Below are 17445 nucleotides of genomic sequence, written 5' to 3'. Positions count from 1 at the left end.
ATAATTTAATTAACTTAAAACGTAATACGACTAGTAAGTAAGTAGTTACGTATATATATATATATATATATATATATATATATATATATATGTTTTATATATATATTTTTTTTTATTAAACATTTTTTATTAAACATTTTTACCTCGTTTTATTTTCGAAAGCTTTAATATCAGTGAATTAGTACGTCTAACCAAATTCACTATAACATTTGGTGAACAATAAGGATAAAATGATAGGAAATTTCTGAACGCAGCCTTGGGAATAGTGAACTCGAGAGATTCACGCAAGATGTCCTTCTTCTGTTGCATTAAATTTGACACTCTGTATATCGGACGATTAAGTGATAAAATGAATGTATTAAGAAAGGTCAAAAAAAAAGTGAACATAACTCAACATCGCACTTGTATCTTAATGAATGCTTCGTACGCCGTAGAAACACCGGGATAAATCCATCGGAGATAAAATCATCGATCGTAAAAAATGCGATAATCGTATTCTTTTTAATTAAAGCCCAGATCGGCTTGTCGATTGTTCATTAACGTCTTTGGCGGTGAACGTGCTGACGCGACTTATTTCCTTAATTATTGATAATCACGGGCTTTGAGCTCATGAGCTCATAACGCGACGACTCATGTACGTTTAAAGCCGCATTCCTCGAATTGTCCGATGCACGTTTAGTCTTTATTTCATTTTCTCCTCGTCAACCGGAACGTTGTTATGACTATTGGTATCTTGAATATTTTGGGGTATCATTTAAATAACTTTTTTAGTTACACCGTAATGTCAATTGAAAAAAAATCGTACGTGGGAAGATGAAATTGCGCGTTAGCTCCGCACACGTAGGAAGATAAACGGGGAAGGAGGATGGGAAAACAGAGCACGCGAAGCGAGCGATCCAAGAAAGCGTTTTCTCATAGCGCGCACCTGTTGCGTGCACGACAGGTGCTGAACTGTAAAGGTTCCAGTTCGTAAGAATGCGCAGGAATTAATATTAGAATCTCTTTTGAAGATTTCGTGATGTAATGGATAAGTAGAATTGTAAATAGAGATCTTAGATTGTGCATAACAATAATATTAATTAACTGGCACCAATTACAATAGAACGCTGGAAATGAATACGCTATTTACTTTTAAATAGTTTCTATATCCATGCTGTTATATCAAAAGAATCTTTAGTTGTACAATTTGATAAGTGATTCAGAAATGTAATTTAAAAAAAAGCATTATTTAAGTATTTAATTTGCCAACTTTCTTTAATATTAAGCTTGATAATTTAGATTATTTTAGATCACAAGGAAATTTTTATATCTAAGATTATATATGAAATGAAAGCAATAAAAAATGAAGTTTTTTTATTTAGACAATTTTTGTTCATCTATAATAAAACATTTAAAAAATAATATTTCTAGATTAATTTTGCAGTTTTATTTTATTAATGAAATATATATTTGTTGCAGTATGGTAGTACCGAGTCTTGTGACAAAAATAATGACTGTAAGGGAGTGCATACTTGGGCAAATGGATTTGAGAAATTGTTGGAGGATCCAAAGGGTTTACAAACGTTCGCTGTGAGTGTTGCGCGATTCTTCTCGTATCTATTGACCATTATATGCAGTGTGTTATAATTATTGTATGCAATTGATTTTATTCTAGGAATTTCTCAAGAAGGAGTTTAGTCATGAAAATATATATTTTTGGGCTGCTTGTGAAAGATACAAAGATACTAAAGATACTACTATGCGCCGTCGATTAGCTTGTCAGATATATCAGCGCCATTTGTCAAACACAGCCGCCGAGCCAGTAAATGTTGATAGTCATGCGTCCGGACAAATTACTCAAGAATTACTCGATGAAGCACCCGCGGATTTATTTTTACAGGTATGTTATTTTTTTAAATGTCATTTTTATTAGAAAAAAATAAATATTGCACGATACTTAAAATTTTATTGATAATAAATTAAATCACTAAATCTTTCAAAATATTTGTTCTTTATGGATATTTTATTATATGATAAATATCTATGAATTTTATTGTATATAGTACAAGTAATTGCTATTATTGCCTTAGACTCAGAAGCAAGTATTCAACCTAATGAAGTTCGACAGTTACCCGAGATTCTTACGATCGGAACTTTATCGTGCCTGCTTAGAAGCGGGAAGTGCTGTTGTTGATACAGAAGACTGTGATCTACATCTTACAAGTTCGCCTAGCGTAAAATTAAAAAAAAGTCACTCCGATGCAGAAGATCGTTGTCGAAAGTCACTTCTTCCATGGAACAGAAAAAATAGGTAAATTATTTACAATTTTATTTCTATTGATAAACGAAAACGTTTGGGCAATGTGTATTTTATTTCGTTTCACTGCATTTTCAGATCTAAATCAAAAGATCGTGGTGAATCCGAATACAATAAAACTCCTAGCCGAAGTGAGACTATATATAAAAGCTTTACAGTTATTAAGAGAGAAACGGAAGGTAACAATAATGAAGATACAGTGTCAATATCTAGTAGTCGGTCATCGTTAGCGTCGTGGGATTTGGCGTTACGGCAATCGTTTAACAAACATGTAAGTATTATTGTAACTAACACAGCAACCTAATGACATTTTAAATATGAAATTGAATACATATCTTAATAATAAAATTTGCCTTCCACAATTGAATTAAAAAACTTGTATGAATTGTGCTATTGAAGTGAAACTTATGTAAAATTTTTGCGATAATTTTTTTAGTTGCACATTGAGTTATTTTAATGAGTGTTGTGTGTAAATCTATTTTGTAGAGAGTGCTTTTGGTGATATACTTTTTGAAAAAGTAGTTATTATTAATAATAATAGTATCAGGTGAAAGAGTAGTACATTGCATTAATCCACTAAGATGTGCATCAGCTATTGTATTTAGAACAGATTTAATACAAACTATTATAAATTATTTTTTATTAAGTTTTTTAAATTTGCAAAATAGTATCAGGCCATTCAAAATTATATAGATTTTAAAGTGCACATAAAAACTTATATGTCAATTTGTATATACGTGAACAAATGTATGTTCACTTGTAGTCTGTATCGTCTTATGATGGGCAAATGAATGAAAAGAAAGATGCTCGCAGCAAATGCACGGGTTTATGTCGAGTCATATTACCTGATGGGTCCACTACTGTAGTGACAACCAGCCAAACCGAGAGCATTAAAGACGTGGTTACCCGTCTGCTCGATAAGCGAGCCCTACGATATTCTAACTATGATGTTCTGATACTAGCAACAGATGAGGTTTGTGTTGCCTTCTGTTTAACCGAATGCAAGCTTTAGAGAAATACTTTTTATCTAATGCATGCACGTTTGCTTTTTTGCATTATAATGAATAAAAATTCTATTTATGCATCATAATATATAAATAGAATTTATGTTTCTCTAATATTTTATATTAGTTTGCACGAAGTATAAAACGTCTAATGGGTAATGTATTTTTTTATTTATTATTTTATATTCTGTATTATAATTTGGTGATGGAAAAGATAAAGTAAGTCTTTTAATTATTGCATTAATGTAATTTAATTTTTGCAGATGGTGGACACGAAATGTTTTTCGTCAGTATTAGCAGGCCAGGAAGTGGAAGTCGTTCCCACAAAAGTTTTAAAAGTAGAATTACCCTCGCGAAGGATAATAAGTATTATCGCTCACAAGGGTAAAACTCTGAAAGAAATTTTGAGACCTCTTCTAAATAAATATGGTTTCAATTTAGATTTGATTAGTATTTGGAGTGAAGGCCGTTGTGTTCCTATGGATATTATGGCTATCAATGCTCCTACACGCATTATTGTAATGGCGAATGAAGAAGGTTAATGCATATATACATATAATATTTGATAAGTCGATAACAAATTAAAGCTTTACTTTAATTAAATATTATTTTTCTGCAGATTTTCAACGGGAATTGCATACTGCTAAATATTTAGATGAAGTGCCACACGCACAACCAACTCTAGATGAAATAACTAATAAAGTATTTGAGGAGCTCCTAGTTGGAAAAAGAAATAAGTATCAATATAGTGAAGGATCATGTAAGGTAAGGCCAGTAAAGAATTATCTAATATTATACAATGAATTACTTTTGTATCTTTTTTACTGAATTATTTTTTATAGTCGGATGATCAACGTTCAGAAGGTTCTTCTATATTATCTAGCAAATTCTTCCTTCGAGATTCGACAATTCACGGGAAGAAGAAGGTAATATATTCAATGTTTATATCTTTCTAATCAAAAAATATAATTTTTTTTTTAATATACACTTCCGGTTTTTTTTTAAGGCGAAGTCTAAATGTTGCAACACAAGTGAAAAGAGTAATACAAACGATTGCATTCATGAGGGAGCACCCATTAAATCCCAGCCACCACTTATTGCAAAGTGGCGTAATGGCGTAAAATTGCAACTTCCAGGCAGATTTGACGGAGATGGTAAGAACGATATATAATATATATAATATATATTCCTCTTTTACGTAAGATGTTTTATAATTTACAAATCCAGATTTTAAAGTTTATTTTATTTTCATATATAATTATAAAATTATTTAAAGGATTATTAATTAAAATTTTATCTGTTAAGCTCAATTTATTTATTTAAGTCATATTTGTTTTATAGAATTATACGAAGGATTGAAAAGAGCGCAAAGATCGAGATTGGAGGATCAGAGAGGGACGGAAATCAATTTTGAATTACCAGATTTTTTAAAGGTATAGTCACGTGTGCATTACAAACAAATATTCAATTTATTCTATTTTATCTTACATTGAAGTTTAGTAACAGTAGAGAGAGAGAGAGAGAGAGTTTGTGTGCACAAATTTAAACTTAAGATCTCTATGTCATATATATATGGGTTTCGACTCTTAAAGCTATGAAATTACTGATCAGAACAAAGAGAACGGGAAACCATCTGATTCTAACAAGATGCGAAGGACTCGAGTAGTATCGGCCAATTGCGAGGGTACCACGAAGTTTTATGACTCAAGCGAGGATAAGCAAAGCAGCAGCGGATACGAGTATTCTGCGCACGTGACAAATGGAGCCGTGAACGAGCGATTTTCAGCCTTGGTTAATATTACCGAGCCTTTAAGTAAGTGCCTTGAGAGCTCATTCAATTTAGACGGCGATAGGACATTGATGGATGGAGATCAAACAATTATCGAGAACGGTACTGATTCCCCATCGAAAAGTCCGTACTCAGGAAGCTACGGGGGCACAGATGTGTCGCATACGAAGCTGTCGAAACCTCCACCGTTACCGCCGAAGCCCAAAAATCTTGTTGTGAACGTAGTGAAAAGCGGCTACGTCACGTCTCCGAAAACTCTACAAAGGCCTAATCATGTGATTGAATGAAACAACTGAATACATTGTAAAAAGAAGATATTTTTTTAGTTAATGTCGCATTTTTAGCGTAGTTTCATGTGATGTCATAATCATTTGGACACGATACAATACGATAACTGAGTAAAACTTTGATCGTATCTATAAATTATTAGAAGGAATGGCTCTGTATGAGCATTTCTAGGGACAGAAGCTACAGGGCAACATGATTAATCCTCTATTATGCATTTTTCTATCATATATTCACATTCCACAACTTAGATTTTATTTCGAAAATGTGTCCTTGTGCCTTGATTCTAGAATGTTATTGTGTGTACGTAAATTTTATTTTTTAATGAAATGAATTTTTTAATAATTTTTATAAGGAGATGTTTCTTTTTATTTTGTATGTGTCCATTTTTATTTTATATTGAATCTAATAGCCGCAATTTTATATCTTTTATATCTTTTTTTTGTGTAATTTTTATTTTATTTTATTTTATTGTAATTAATAAAAATTAATGAATAATATTTTTTATTCAAGTGATACGTAGTTTTATACGTAAAATGAAAATTTATATGTAGTCAATAGCTTCGGGTTCGATCTCAATCTACATTCTATGCATGATTCTGTTTTGAAAGTGATTGCAAATTGTAAGTGAAAGAGTATGAAGTGACAATGATAATTTGTTACGAGAATTTGTATGTGCGTTATCTTTTGATAAAACAGAAAATTACATTTTTTATTATGTTTATATGTTAGTATCGCTGAATATAACGATAGCATTCTAGAATCAAATTAGATATATAATGATAAACCTATACATGATATATGTTATATATTTTATATATCCGAGTTTCTTCGCAAACCGTCTTGACCAGAGAAACGAAGTCCAGGTGACGACAATTTATGCGCTTATTAGGTGATTGTATAGGAACCAATGTTAATAAAAAAAGATATGTGCTCCTTCAGAGCATAGTAGGATGAAGTAAAGAGGACGATCTATTTTTCAGTATTTCGAATAACTTTAATTAGATATAATTTTCAAAGGGATCGCGTCCTAATTTTGATAAAGCTATTGTGTATTACGCACGCTGGAAGAAAAATACGTGCGTCGCTTCATAACGAAAAGGAGACATTCATCATAAAGTAAATCGTGCGAGATAAATTTGTTTATATATCGTATCGGTGGGGCATCTATTGCGACATGCTAATATATTATATTATATGATTGTCTAAATTAGGCAAGCTTTAATAAATTTTTTTAATTTTATAGAAAAGCCTCTATGCACTTTGGCCATTCTGTGGTTCATATCTTTAATCCTTTGTGTTAAAGATGATAAAAAGGAAACCGTTCTCCTGTTATCCTCTAATTGTTTATCAACTCCAGTTCTTTAATGTGATATTTATAATGTCTGGTTTTGTAATGTGTTTGATTAAAAGTAATTCGAAATAAGCTAAGTATCGGAGCAGTTGCTTATTAGTCAAAAAATCTGAATTCGATTCCGGCGTTTGACTTCCTGCATACATAGGTAACAAATAGATCATTATTATTTATTAATGACGACTTTTTTTATTGTGATGCAGATTAAAAAAAATATATATTAATTTTTATATTAATTCGTCAAATATAACGAGCATTATTATGATATAAATATTTTTTTACAAAATCGTTGTTGCAATGAATATTTATTGACTTGCATAAAATAAATAAATATTAGCATTTGTAGTCATTCAGATTAATGATTTATTCGCTGAATTATAAAATCATTAGTCGTTAAATTGTAAATATTGTAAAATTATAAATAAAAATCTTTGCAAACGAACAGTCCTTACCTATTGGGTACAATATTCTTGGATAAGTTTGTATTGATACCGTCAGATGGCGGAATGATACTAATTTGTAATCAATTAATTTCCTGCAGGAGTGACAGACAATTATTTGGGCTTAGCAAACCCATGGACTCGAGCACAATACACTGCGGACACTCATATATGTTTACACATGAAAAAAAAGGTGCTCCATTTACAATTATTATCGTTTTTGTGAGTGATAACAATAAATATTTGAGAAAAGAAATGGAGCAAGATAATCTTTAAGAAAAACAATGAAAATAAGAAGTAGATTTATATATTCAATTAAGCAAGCTGATCTTTTAATTAGATTCTTTTAATTAGATTCTTTTATTAAAAAGAACAATTCATATTAATAAAGAAAGTTAATTAAAATAAATCAGGAATAATAAAAATACGCAGTTTAATTTCTTAGAATTTATTTAAAAGACATTATAATGTTAAAACAAATCCGAATAAAATTTCGTAGAGAAGTATTAGATTTGGGAAAAAGTTCGTGGCGTTTTTTTAATGCCATCTAATGGGAAAAACGCCACGCACTTTTTCCCACACCTAATATTAAATTATTAAATAGATGTGTTTATCTTCAAATTTCAAAAATTTAAGCAAAACATTAAAAATAATATATCCGGCAATATATGAATATCTATATAAAGAGCTAAAGGATATGTGAAATACTTTTATTTGAAAAATAAATAATATCGCATTTCTAAAATAATTGTATTTTGTATTTTATGAGAGCATATGAAAGTATTTTGTATTTCAAATATTAAGATTGACAACCAGTTTTATTATTTAAATTACAAAATACAAAAAATTCAATCTTTCGATTTTAGAAATTTTATTTTACAAAATATGTAATATACTTTTTATGTGCTCCATTTAAATAAAAACATGTACATATTGCAAATAACGTGCTTTAAATGAAAATATTTTAAATACATGCCCAGCCCAATAAATTGCTATAAATGTAAAAGGGCATGATAAAAAAAAATATTCGACGAGATACGTTCGTACCTGGTCGGGAGCGAGAAGTGAGAAATTAGCCGAGTTAGGAGAAAAAGATAGAGTACAGAAAGTGTATCTACCGAACAGACCTCCCTCCCCATCTCCTCTACCTCCCACCGCCACCTCCTCCCGTTTCGCGCCTTTTCCACCCGCGCGCGCGCACCGCGATTCGCGCCTTTCGTCGTTGGTGGTTAGTGGCGATATGGCTTACCGCGTTTGACAAACAAATTAGAGACGACTGTTGATCCCCGTGTCTTGGAGTATCGGCGCGTACATCCCGCCCGACGTATCGTTAATAATCATCGCGGTGGAACCGTGTTCGGACCACGTTCAGACCACGTTCGGACCACGTTATCTCATTATTAGTTCGCGACGACTCCGGCGAGTTTCCGTTGCTTTCCGTTGCGGAAAGTGATCACTCCTCAATGGGAGGGAAACGTTACAAGTGAATCGTTCATGTTGCTCGACCGGCGACGAGGATCCCCCGGTTAGCTCTATCCCTTCGACAACGTGACAATCGTTCATGTATTTCTTTCGTCCGCGAAATAAATTCGCGTGTTCAGGAAAATCACGCGAAAATTGACGGGCTTTGTAAGCTGGCAACCGCCATCCCTACGAAGGAATCACCTACTTCATTATTTCAGGTAAATATATCGCAATGTATGATACAGAATAAGGCATCAATATATATAATAATTATATGGATGATTCTTGGGATAAGATTCATATCTTTGTCTAGAAAATAAATAATTAGAAGGTATATTTATTATATATAGATTTGTTCCCATACAACTTATTCTCCAAGGAACATTCTTGGAATGTTCTTAGTATATAAATATCTTTAGGATGTAAAATGTCTTTAGAAATTTCTTTGGAAAATTGTTGTGTGGATCGCTTTTAGCTGAACTTCTTTAGCATGGTTCATTTTTCTCTCCATTAAAGAAAAAGAAAAAAGATGTGAACTCTGTGCGCACAAACGCAAGAAGTTCAGTTCAAAAAAAATTAATCTATTTATTAATTATGTTCTGTATAATATATAATAATATAATATAACATATAATATATATAATATATAATAATATAACATATATAACATATAATATATATAAAATGTAACATTATTTGTATAGTAACATAATGCTAACTCATTATAACATGTATTGAATTGCTCTTTCGATCGTGACTCTACAACAAAGTGCGATGTCAAGGATACAGAGTACAACAAATAACAACTTGAGTTAGATTTCATGTGGATTTTTTTTCGATCAGATTTCGTCGTGAGCACTTCAATGTCGAAGATCAACGAACCATTGTAGGAGAAAAAACGTTCGAAGAAATTTTCCATCTAGATTTTAATTTTTTAAGTTTCTCTTGTATGCGAAGATTTGTACATCTAAGGTGTTCTACAATTAACGATCTCGTTTTTAGACGATTCATTACTCATGATTCGAGTACTTCTAATACGATCTCATTAACGAATTCGATTACTTAATTGCATTATATTGGATTTAGGACTGAACATGTATTTGAAATACTTTTATTTAAAAAACAATATTCGTAACAATATTTGTATCTTGTATTTTGTATTTCAGCGGAGACTCATAAAAGTATTTTGTATTTTGTACAAGTATTTTGTATCTTGTATTTCAAATATTAATTATATAAATAATAAGATTGGTAATTAATCTTATTATTTGAATTACAAAATACTTTTAATCTTTTGATTTGAAATACAGAATGCTTTTATGTGCTCCGCTGAAATATAAAATACAAAATACAATTCTATTACAAATACTGTGTTTAAAATAAAAGTGTTTGTAATACAATTATATTTTGTATTTTAATGGAACTCATAAAAGTATTCTGTATTCAAATCAAAAGATTGAAAATATGTTGAAACTCAAATAACAAGATTGATTGTCGATCTTATTATTTGATTAGTGCACATTAAATTACTTTATATAAAGTATCTGAATGTGTGATACAATATTAATAACTTTGACAATGAAATAATATATATTCTGTTAAATAACATGACAATATTATTATTTAATCGATCGTTTAAAATATTTATATGCTTTTACATTTAACTTTGCTTATTTCATGTGTAACAACTTTTAGTATACACTAATCTAGTATAATGCAAGAGACTGAATTTGCTATAAGAAAAACTATTCTATAGAATAGATTCATGAATAAGATTGAAGTCGCGATTTGTGGCACACCTAGTGTATAGTCGAGGCCGACAAGAAATATTCATCCCACTAGGGTTTCCGGGAAATGTAACGACTCGGATCGACTTCAACGGTTTCGATGAGAAGGGAGAAGGCGCGATAATATTTCTATTTACAGGAGAAACTGTTATCACGTTCATATTTTGCAGTATAATTGAAATAATTCATAACTATTATAATGAATTACTCCAGCTGTTTTCATTGATTGTAGATTTCTCCAAACAAATTTAATACGAAAGTATCGTTTACTTAATTGTGGATTCTACTTGTGTGATTAGATTTATTGTACGAGTACATATAAAGAAATTTTATTTCCGGCACTATGAGGAGAAGAAATGTTGTTTGTGGCGCGATTGTTGAAGTTTAATTTGGTTCTTTAAAAGCCATTAGATTTTGATTTTATAAATGTAAAATTTTTAGAATAGTGTAAATTAAGTTGTATTCAAATTTTACTTAAAAAGATTGTCAAAATTATAAATAAATTATGTTTGTTACAATAATAGACAACAGTTTCTTTTTACAAAGAATATAAACTTTATGTTTGTAGCATTTGGGATTTATCACCATAATTTACATCGTTTTATAGTAATGCCGAATTAAAATTGATTAGCTTTTCGATATATTCTCTAGAAGATCATTTGAGTTTCTTGAAAAAAAATTCGAGATCAATAGATAAATTGTAGAAATCGATCACTTTATATTATAAAGTGTAAAAAAAAAAGAAAATGTACATATATATAATATTGTATTTATATGATTGAATATGCATGATATAATTAAATACTTTGAATTATAATGATAAATTCGAATTAATAACTGCAAATAGATAACGCGTTATCGCTACAAAGTTCCTAACATCAGCATTATCATTTTGCTTCTAGTATTTCTGCATCCTGTTATCTCGAACGAACAGTAGAAGTTAAACGGTAGAAGTCGACAATTGGCTGTACTTTAAAGTTCACTGTCAGCACTAAAAATCTATAGTGTAACGAAAACCATAAATTTTTAATGCAGCAATGACTTTTGGAGTACAGTCATACCTGCATACATTATTAGAATAAGTACGGAGCACAAATCAATTTTAAAGTTGCTCTTCCAATTAGTAAGAGGTCTTTATTAGTTAATAAACGTATATAAGTACTAATACATATAATCAGATAAAAGCTGCTTTCGTGTCGTAAATAATTTCTTTTCGGAAGCCACGACTATAAAAATACTCCCGTATTTCTATAATAAAGTATTATTTGAATGTTCATTTAAAATAACGAATTATAGTAAATGGATAATTTTTTAAGACTAAAGGGACATTTCTGAACATTTTCGTTTACTGTTAATTTTAAGGAGTCTTTTCGCAAAAAGCGACTAAGCAAAATCGAGCATCATCGCAATAATTGGACACCCCATATATATGTCGATTAACGCACTGTTGAGGATAAAATCATATAACAACGGGTCTCGTTCCCACCAATTGATGGCCCATTGTACATCCTCGATTTGACATTGCGATCTCGATTTGTGACTCTTGTAAAACCGAGAGACGTACGTATGAATAACGATGATCCTCACCGTTATTTCTCGAAAGTTTCCCGATTCTTCGATTTTTTTCCTCGGTAACAAGGATGATCTTGAGTGATGAACATCGCCCTTCCATTAGAACAACCGAACGATTAAGATCGATTACATTCTGTGATGCATTTTTCCGCTGGATTTCACGAGACATCGCTGAGCATCACGTCACTGAAGTACTATCAGTTTTCTTTTTTTTTTTTTAGAAGTCAACGTCGCGTCTGACGTCGATTCAACGATAAATTCGAGAGGTCGCATTCTCGTCTGCATTCGCTGACTCGCTTCGTCGAGAACGAGCTGCGTCCACGCAAAGTAAACGTCGTCAACCAACGTCAGGATGGATGAAGATTTAGCTTCTTCCGGAAGATCCCTCGCCAAGGCAATGAACATGGAATCGCCAATGTCCAGCATCGCCAGCGATCTGTCGAGATCATCACTAGATTCCGGCAGTGCAAAGAAGCGTCACTTTCCACGTTTAAAAGGTATGTTACAAAAGTATCATCGACGCGAAGAGATTGTCGTGTCTCTGCAAGAGACATAATTTGAGAATGAAATTGTGTACAAGAAGTTTTATTGAAATAAATATCGTCCTACATTCTTTCGATTCAGAGAATAATCATTAAATCTTTTGAAGAACTTAATAAATTGACTGAAAATGTAACTTGATAGAAGCGACAACTTTTCGTGTCATTAAATTTGTAATTTACGAAATTATTTATACTATGATACAAAAATAAGGAAAATATATTTGCATGATAATGTGACTGAAACATTTTAAGCGTATTAAATTAAAATAATTGTAATAAAAATTCAAATTGAAAATTCAAATAATCATGAATAGATAACATTGCTGAATAACATATGTTAAATCTGAAGTACTACTAATATTTACTCATAATTGGCAATTCTAATAACGCTAGGAACATTGATGTAGTTTACAATTCTAGGTTTTTTTTCATAATGATGAGCGGGGCGGGAACTTTGTCAACTTAATGATGTGCAAAGCGGATACTGATAGAGCAGAACCTGAGAGCCTTCCGAAAGGCGGGTTATTCGTTAGGGATTTCCCCGTCCTTCAACGATTTGTGAACGTCTACCGCCGGTCTGAACCCCGCAACCGCGAGTTCGCAGCCTCAGTTGTCAGTGATTCTCATTTACGCGATTCCAACACGGTGATATTTTATGAATTTCTTTGATACGCATTTACTTTATTAATTTCATTAAGTTTTCAACACATGTATCATTATTGACGCATCGCATTGACACTGTTTACGTTGTGCGTTTCACTGAAAAAAAATTATTAAATCTTGATAATATTTCTTTGAATAGTAAATAAACATAAACTTAAAATAAATAAATATTTACTCAATAAAAGAAATGATAGTAAATTAAATTAACATATACATTATTTTATTAAATAAACACACACACACACACATGTTTATTATTTAATAAATATTTATTTAGAAATATTCAAACAAATATTTATTAAAATTTAATTTTTTTTCAGTGTTTATTTAGTGTTTTATTTGTTCAGTTCGCATATCTTTTATCAATGAAACACATATTTTACATATTTTTTAATAGTAAAGATGCGATATTTATTTATTTATTTATTTTTTTAATGATTCTAACTTTTCGGTAACCGTGATGTGGAGTTAATTAACTCACGCGACGCGATCGTTGAGCACCCTCTCGCAACCGTGAAGCAAGTAGTAGCTCGTGCCGGGGTTACGAAGACCAGGTGCTCACCTGCTCCTTGTTGGGTGGCTTGGCGCCCCCTTTTATTCATGCCCCCGGTAAAGCCCCATGGAGGTTCGCAACGCGAGCGAACGGCTGGGCACGGTAGCAAAAGCATCCCTCATTTTGGGGGGATACTTACGGTACTTAGACATTATTGGGATATCGATAGTCAGATAGTCTGATGACTAGCGATGCATCGGAAAATTTGGGTCAAACGTAAATAAATTCTATGGCATTTTTTAAAGTTCATTCTTTAAAAATATGTTTACAAGAGCTTCGTCTGATATCTTTTTTTCCAAAATAAATGGTAACACGTTTTTGTGAAGCTGAAACATATATTTTTTTGGATAACATACAACTCTGTTAATTCGCGTAATTATTGATGTAATGTATGTTAATTATGACATATTTATTAGGATTACCCTTAGCTTTCGCAATTTAAAATTGAGAGTTGCTATGTTTCATTCATATAATGCAATGACATGCAAGGCTGACACACTTACAAACTAGATATAGATTTGCTCTTTAAATCTGAATCAGTGAATAATTACTGATATCAGTGCCAAGTATGCTACTAGTAATCAGTTAATTAAAAGTGAGATCCCTAACCTAACTGATCTTTATTATGTGATCGAACTTTTAGTAATAAATTCAATAAATATGGTATTGGAAAATTGAAATTAACAAATATCAGTATTTTAATCATATCATGCTCAAACATTTTTCCTTTTTTTAGTTGAACTTCACAGTGCCAAGTATATATGCCACTGAGTAATTAGTGACTGATATCCACTGATTCAGATTTAGAGAGTGTATATTAAAATTTTATTTAAATATTTATATATTAGAAAGTTTTTAAATAATTTTTTTATTTTTTCAATTCATCGTTGCTGTAGAATTTTAATTTAATTTGCGCACGAGTAATGAAGAGAATTAATAATTAAATAGATAACTCTAATTATTAGCGAATAAATACACACATATACATATATACACATGTTCGGTGAAAGTTTAGTACATGCATAAATGCATCTTACGCGCGATACTGACCTACCCTTGTTAGACATCAACACATCGAGAGACCGTTAAGAATACAGCTGTCTCACGCGAAAGACTAGGGTCCGCATTTCCGACTCCCTTTAACACTACGTTTAACTCTAAAGGTGACTGACCGATTCCATATCTTATTTTCTTAATGCGATGATCGAATTCGATGAAATGGAAAAACAATTGTTTACAAGTGTATGAGTTTACAATTCTATATAAATATTTATAACATATAATGATAAGAGGAATGATAAGAGGATAATAATTTAATTACTAATACATATATGCGATACTAACTAAGTCTAAGTCTTGTTTCTAATCTTTTTATAGACATAAAATGTGGATGGCTGCAGTTTGTTTAGAGCTCTTTATTATTCATTAATGTTATTATTATTCTTTTATTTGAATTGAAATAAAAGCAAGAGACTTGAACGCGGAAATTCACTTTTCGAAGTTTTGCTTGTTTAAAGAAAGCTGTCAATTCACTTGTTAATAATAATTTTATAATGGAGTATAATAACAGAAAAAATATATATGATATATATTTAATATAAAAGGATGATTTTGCTGAAATATCTAAAAATTTAGCTATATTTAAATACTTCAGCAAAATCATTCTTTCCATGTATATTTTTTTCTTATTTGCATATGAAGAGATTATATAATTTACCGTCGAAATAATTCAAGTGTGATAATCGATATACAACAGTTTTACATTCTAAATAGAGGGCTTAATTCAATAGATCCCATATTACGCGAGTTATGATCGGATTAAGAGAACGTCGCAGGCGTTCGCAGCCGGCCACGATCTTTTGCACTCTTCGGTCGACGACGTTATCGCCATTGCAAATGTTGTCGTGCAGCGGCATGGAAGTGTTGCGCCGCCACATGGCGCGTTTCGTTCTCGTCCGTTGCCTTGAAAGTCCGTTGCGCGAGGGTACAACAACGACGGGGCGAACGGGGCACCCCTATATACACTACCCGGCTCTAGTATTGAGCTATAGCCGAGACGCGTGTACGCCCGATAGCTAGGCACCATAGACAGATATACACACGCATGAAGCGTGCCGCTCGCGTGCAAATTAGGTAATTACTTGTGGACGCGCGTCTTCGACTGACACGCTGTTTAGCCCTTTGGAAGAATAATACCGATCTGCCGTCGACTAATCTAGCAATCGGAATAGTAATCGTGTACCTCGCGTTAGGGGAGAAATGCTTAATTACGTCTTTTAATTAATGCAACATACGGTTTCATGATATGCTGTCTTCGGAATTCGCGCGAGACTGTATTTATGATTCGTCAACTTTACTTAATTCTAGTTGCGTCTTTTTTTATCCGGGAGAAATTCCACTCTATAAAATTTTTTGGTACACATGTTTCATTTTTTATTAAATAAAGATTTTAACATTTGAGTTAAAAAATAATTTAGCAATGTAACAAAGATGTTGGAAAGTAATTCTGAATTTTTGAGAGCCTAGAATAGAGATTAAAAAGATTTGAGCTGGATAGAAAAGACTCAGGGCCTCTATAAGTAAGAATGTGTGCCTATGAAAAGTTAATAATTAGCATTAGATTAAGTAAAATATCTCGAAGTGTCAGATAAAAATAGACAGATAAAAATATCACAACAAGTGAAATATTCGGCAATAAGTTCATCGATATATTGGTTATTATTTTCGGAATAAATTTTTGTTAAATTTTTTAACACAATGTAACCAATTGGCGCAACGCTTTATAGTTTGTTAGTTATATTGTTGTATAATTACTGATTTTTCTGCGTATAAAAAATCGAGCTAGGAGCCAGGAGAGACAGAATAAAAAAATGGCGGCAACCGTCAGCGCAGATAAGCGAATTGAATGGTACAAGAGACGTTTCTTTGACCAATGGTTTTCCTATCAAGATTTAATATTTAAATGTCCCAAAATTTTATGCCACAGCAAAGCTAAAGGTGCGGAAGGGAAGGGGGAAAGATCGACAAGAAAAGAGGGAGAAGAATGAAAGAGGTTTGGGTTCTTCGGGATTCTCGGGGTCCCAAGCCATTAACATATCCTGTAGGGCCGGTAAGGCAGGTCTCACAATATTTCGGAGAAGGCGAAGGTTGGCACTTTCGCAACCTTTAACGGTCGCGGGCCCGAATTACAAATCGCCTCGGGTACGGATTCGGTGCGAATTTCGTGGATACCGTTGTTCAAAGCTGGGAACGAGAGAACTCTGGCTCAGGGTACGATAAACATCGTAATTACAAGGCAATACGTGTTGAATATCAGTGGGTGAGTCCTGTAGTTTCAACCCTTAACATCTCCACGTTTCACTAACATGGTTCGTTTTAATTAGTCGATTTGTATCGATTCTCTAAAATTTTTGAAGTAAATCATCATTCTTAAAAATTGAAAATGAGCCACTTTTTCCAGGTTGGCTCAATTTTCCCTCTTTAGGGTGGAATTCGACTCTAAAGAATTTGGAGAGCAGAGAACTCTGTGATAGAATTAGGCGATAAGGCGCACATAGTGATAGCGATTGGCACATCTCCGGGATTGGTTGCCATCCAAGGATTCCAGTTTTCCCTTCTCGCGATTGCGCCCGGGGAAGCACCTTTTGGCGGATCCGTTGGATGAAAAATTCGTTGAGCGCGTGCCGGCTGCACGCA

General features: G+C 32.2%; 1 protein-coding gene across 1 annotated transcript in view; it reads left to right on the top strand.

The window, feature by feature from the left end:
* The window catches only part of LOC105621313 (regulator of G-protein signaling loco), a 12067-nt gene extending 6691 nt beyond the window's left edge, over positions 1-5376 (top strand). The window contains exons 5-15 of the mRNA XM_012202776.1: positions 1459-1569; positions 1655-1879; positions 2070-2290; positions 2375-2567; positions 3060-3269; positions 3564-3837; positions 3920-4065; positions 4143-4226; positions 4307-4454; positions 4642-4733; positions 4912-5376. Coding sequence (XP_012058166.1) covers positions 1459-1569; positions 1655-1879; positions 2070-2290; positions 2375-2567; positions 3060-3269; positions 3564-3837; positions 3920-4065; positions 4143-4226; positions 4307-4454; positions 4642-4733; positions 4912-5376 — 2169 coding nt within the window. The remainder of the gene's footprint in view (positions 1-1458; positions 1570-1654; positions 1880-2069; positions 2291-2374; positions 2568-3059; positions 3270-3563; positions 3838-3919; positions 4066-4142; positions 4227-4306; positions 4455-4641; positions 4734-4911) is intronic.
* Positions 5377-17445: the final 12069 nt, after the last annotated feature.

This window comes from Atta cephalotes (genome assembly GCF_000143395.1).
Source record: "Atta cephalotes unplaced genomic scaffold scaffold00033, whole genome shotgun sequence".
NCBI lineage: Eukaryota > Metazoa > Arthropoda > Insecta > Hymenoptera > Formicidae > Atta > Atta cephalotes.
Note: the sequence above shows the minus strand (reverse complement) of the source record. Positions and strands in the feature narration are given on the sequence as shown.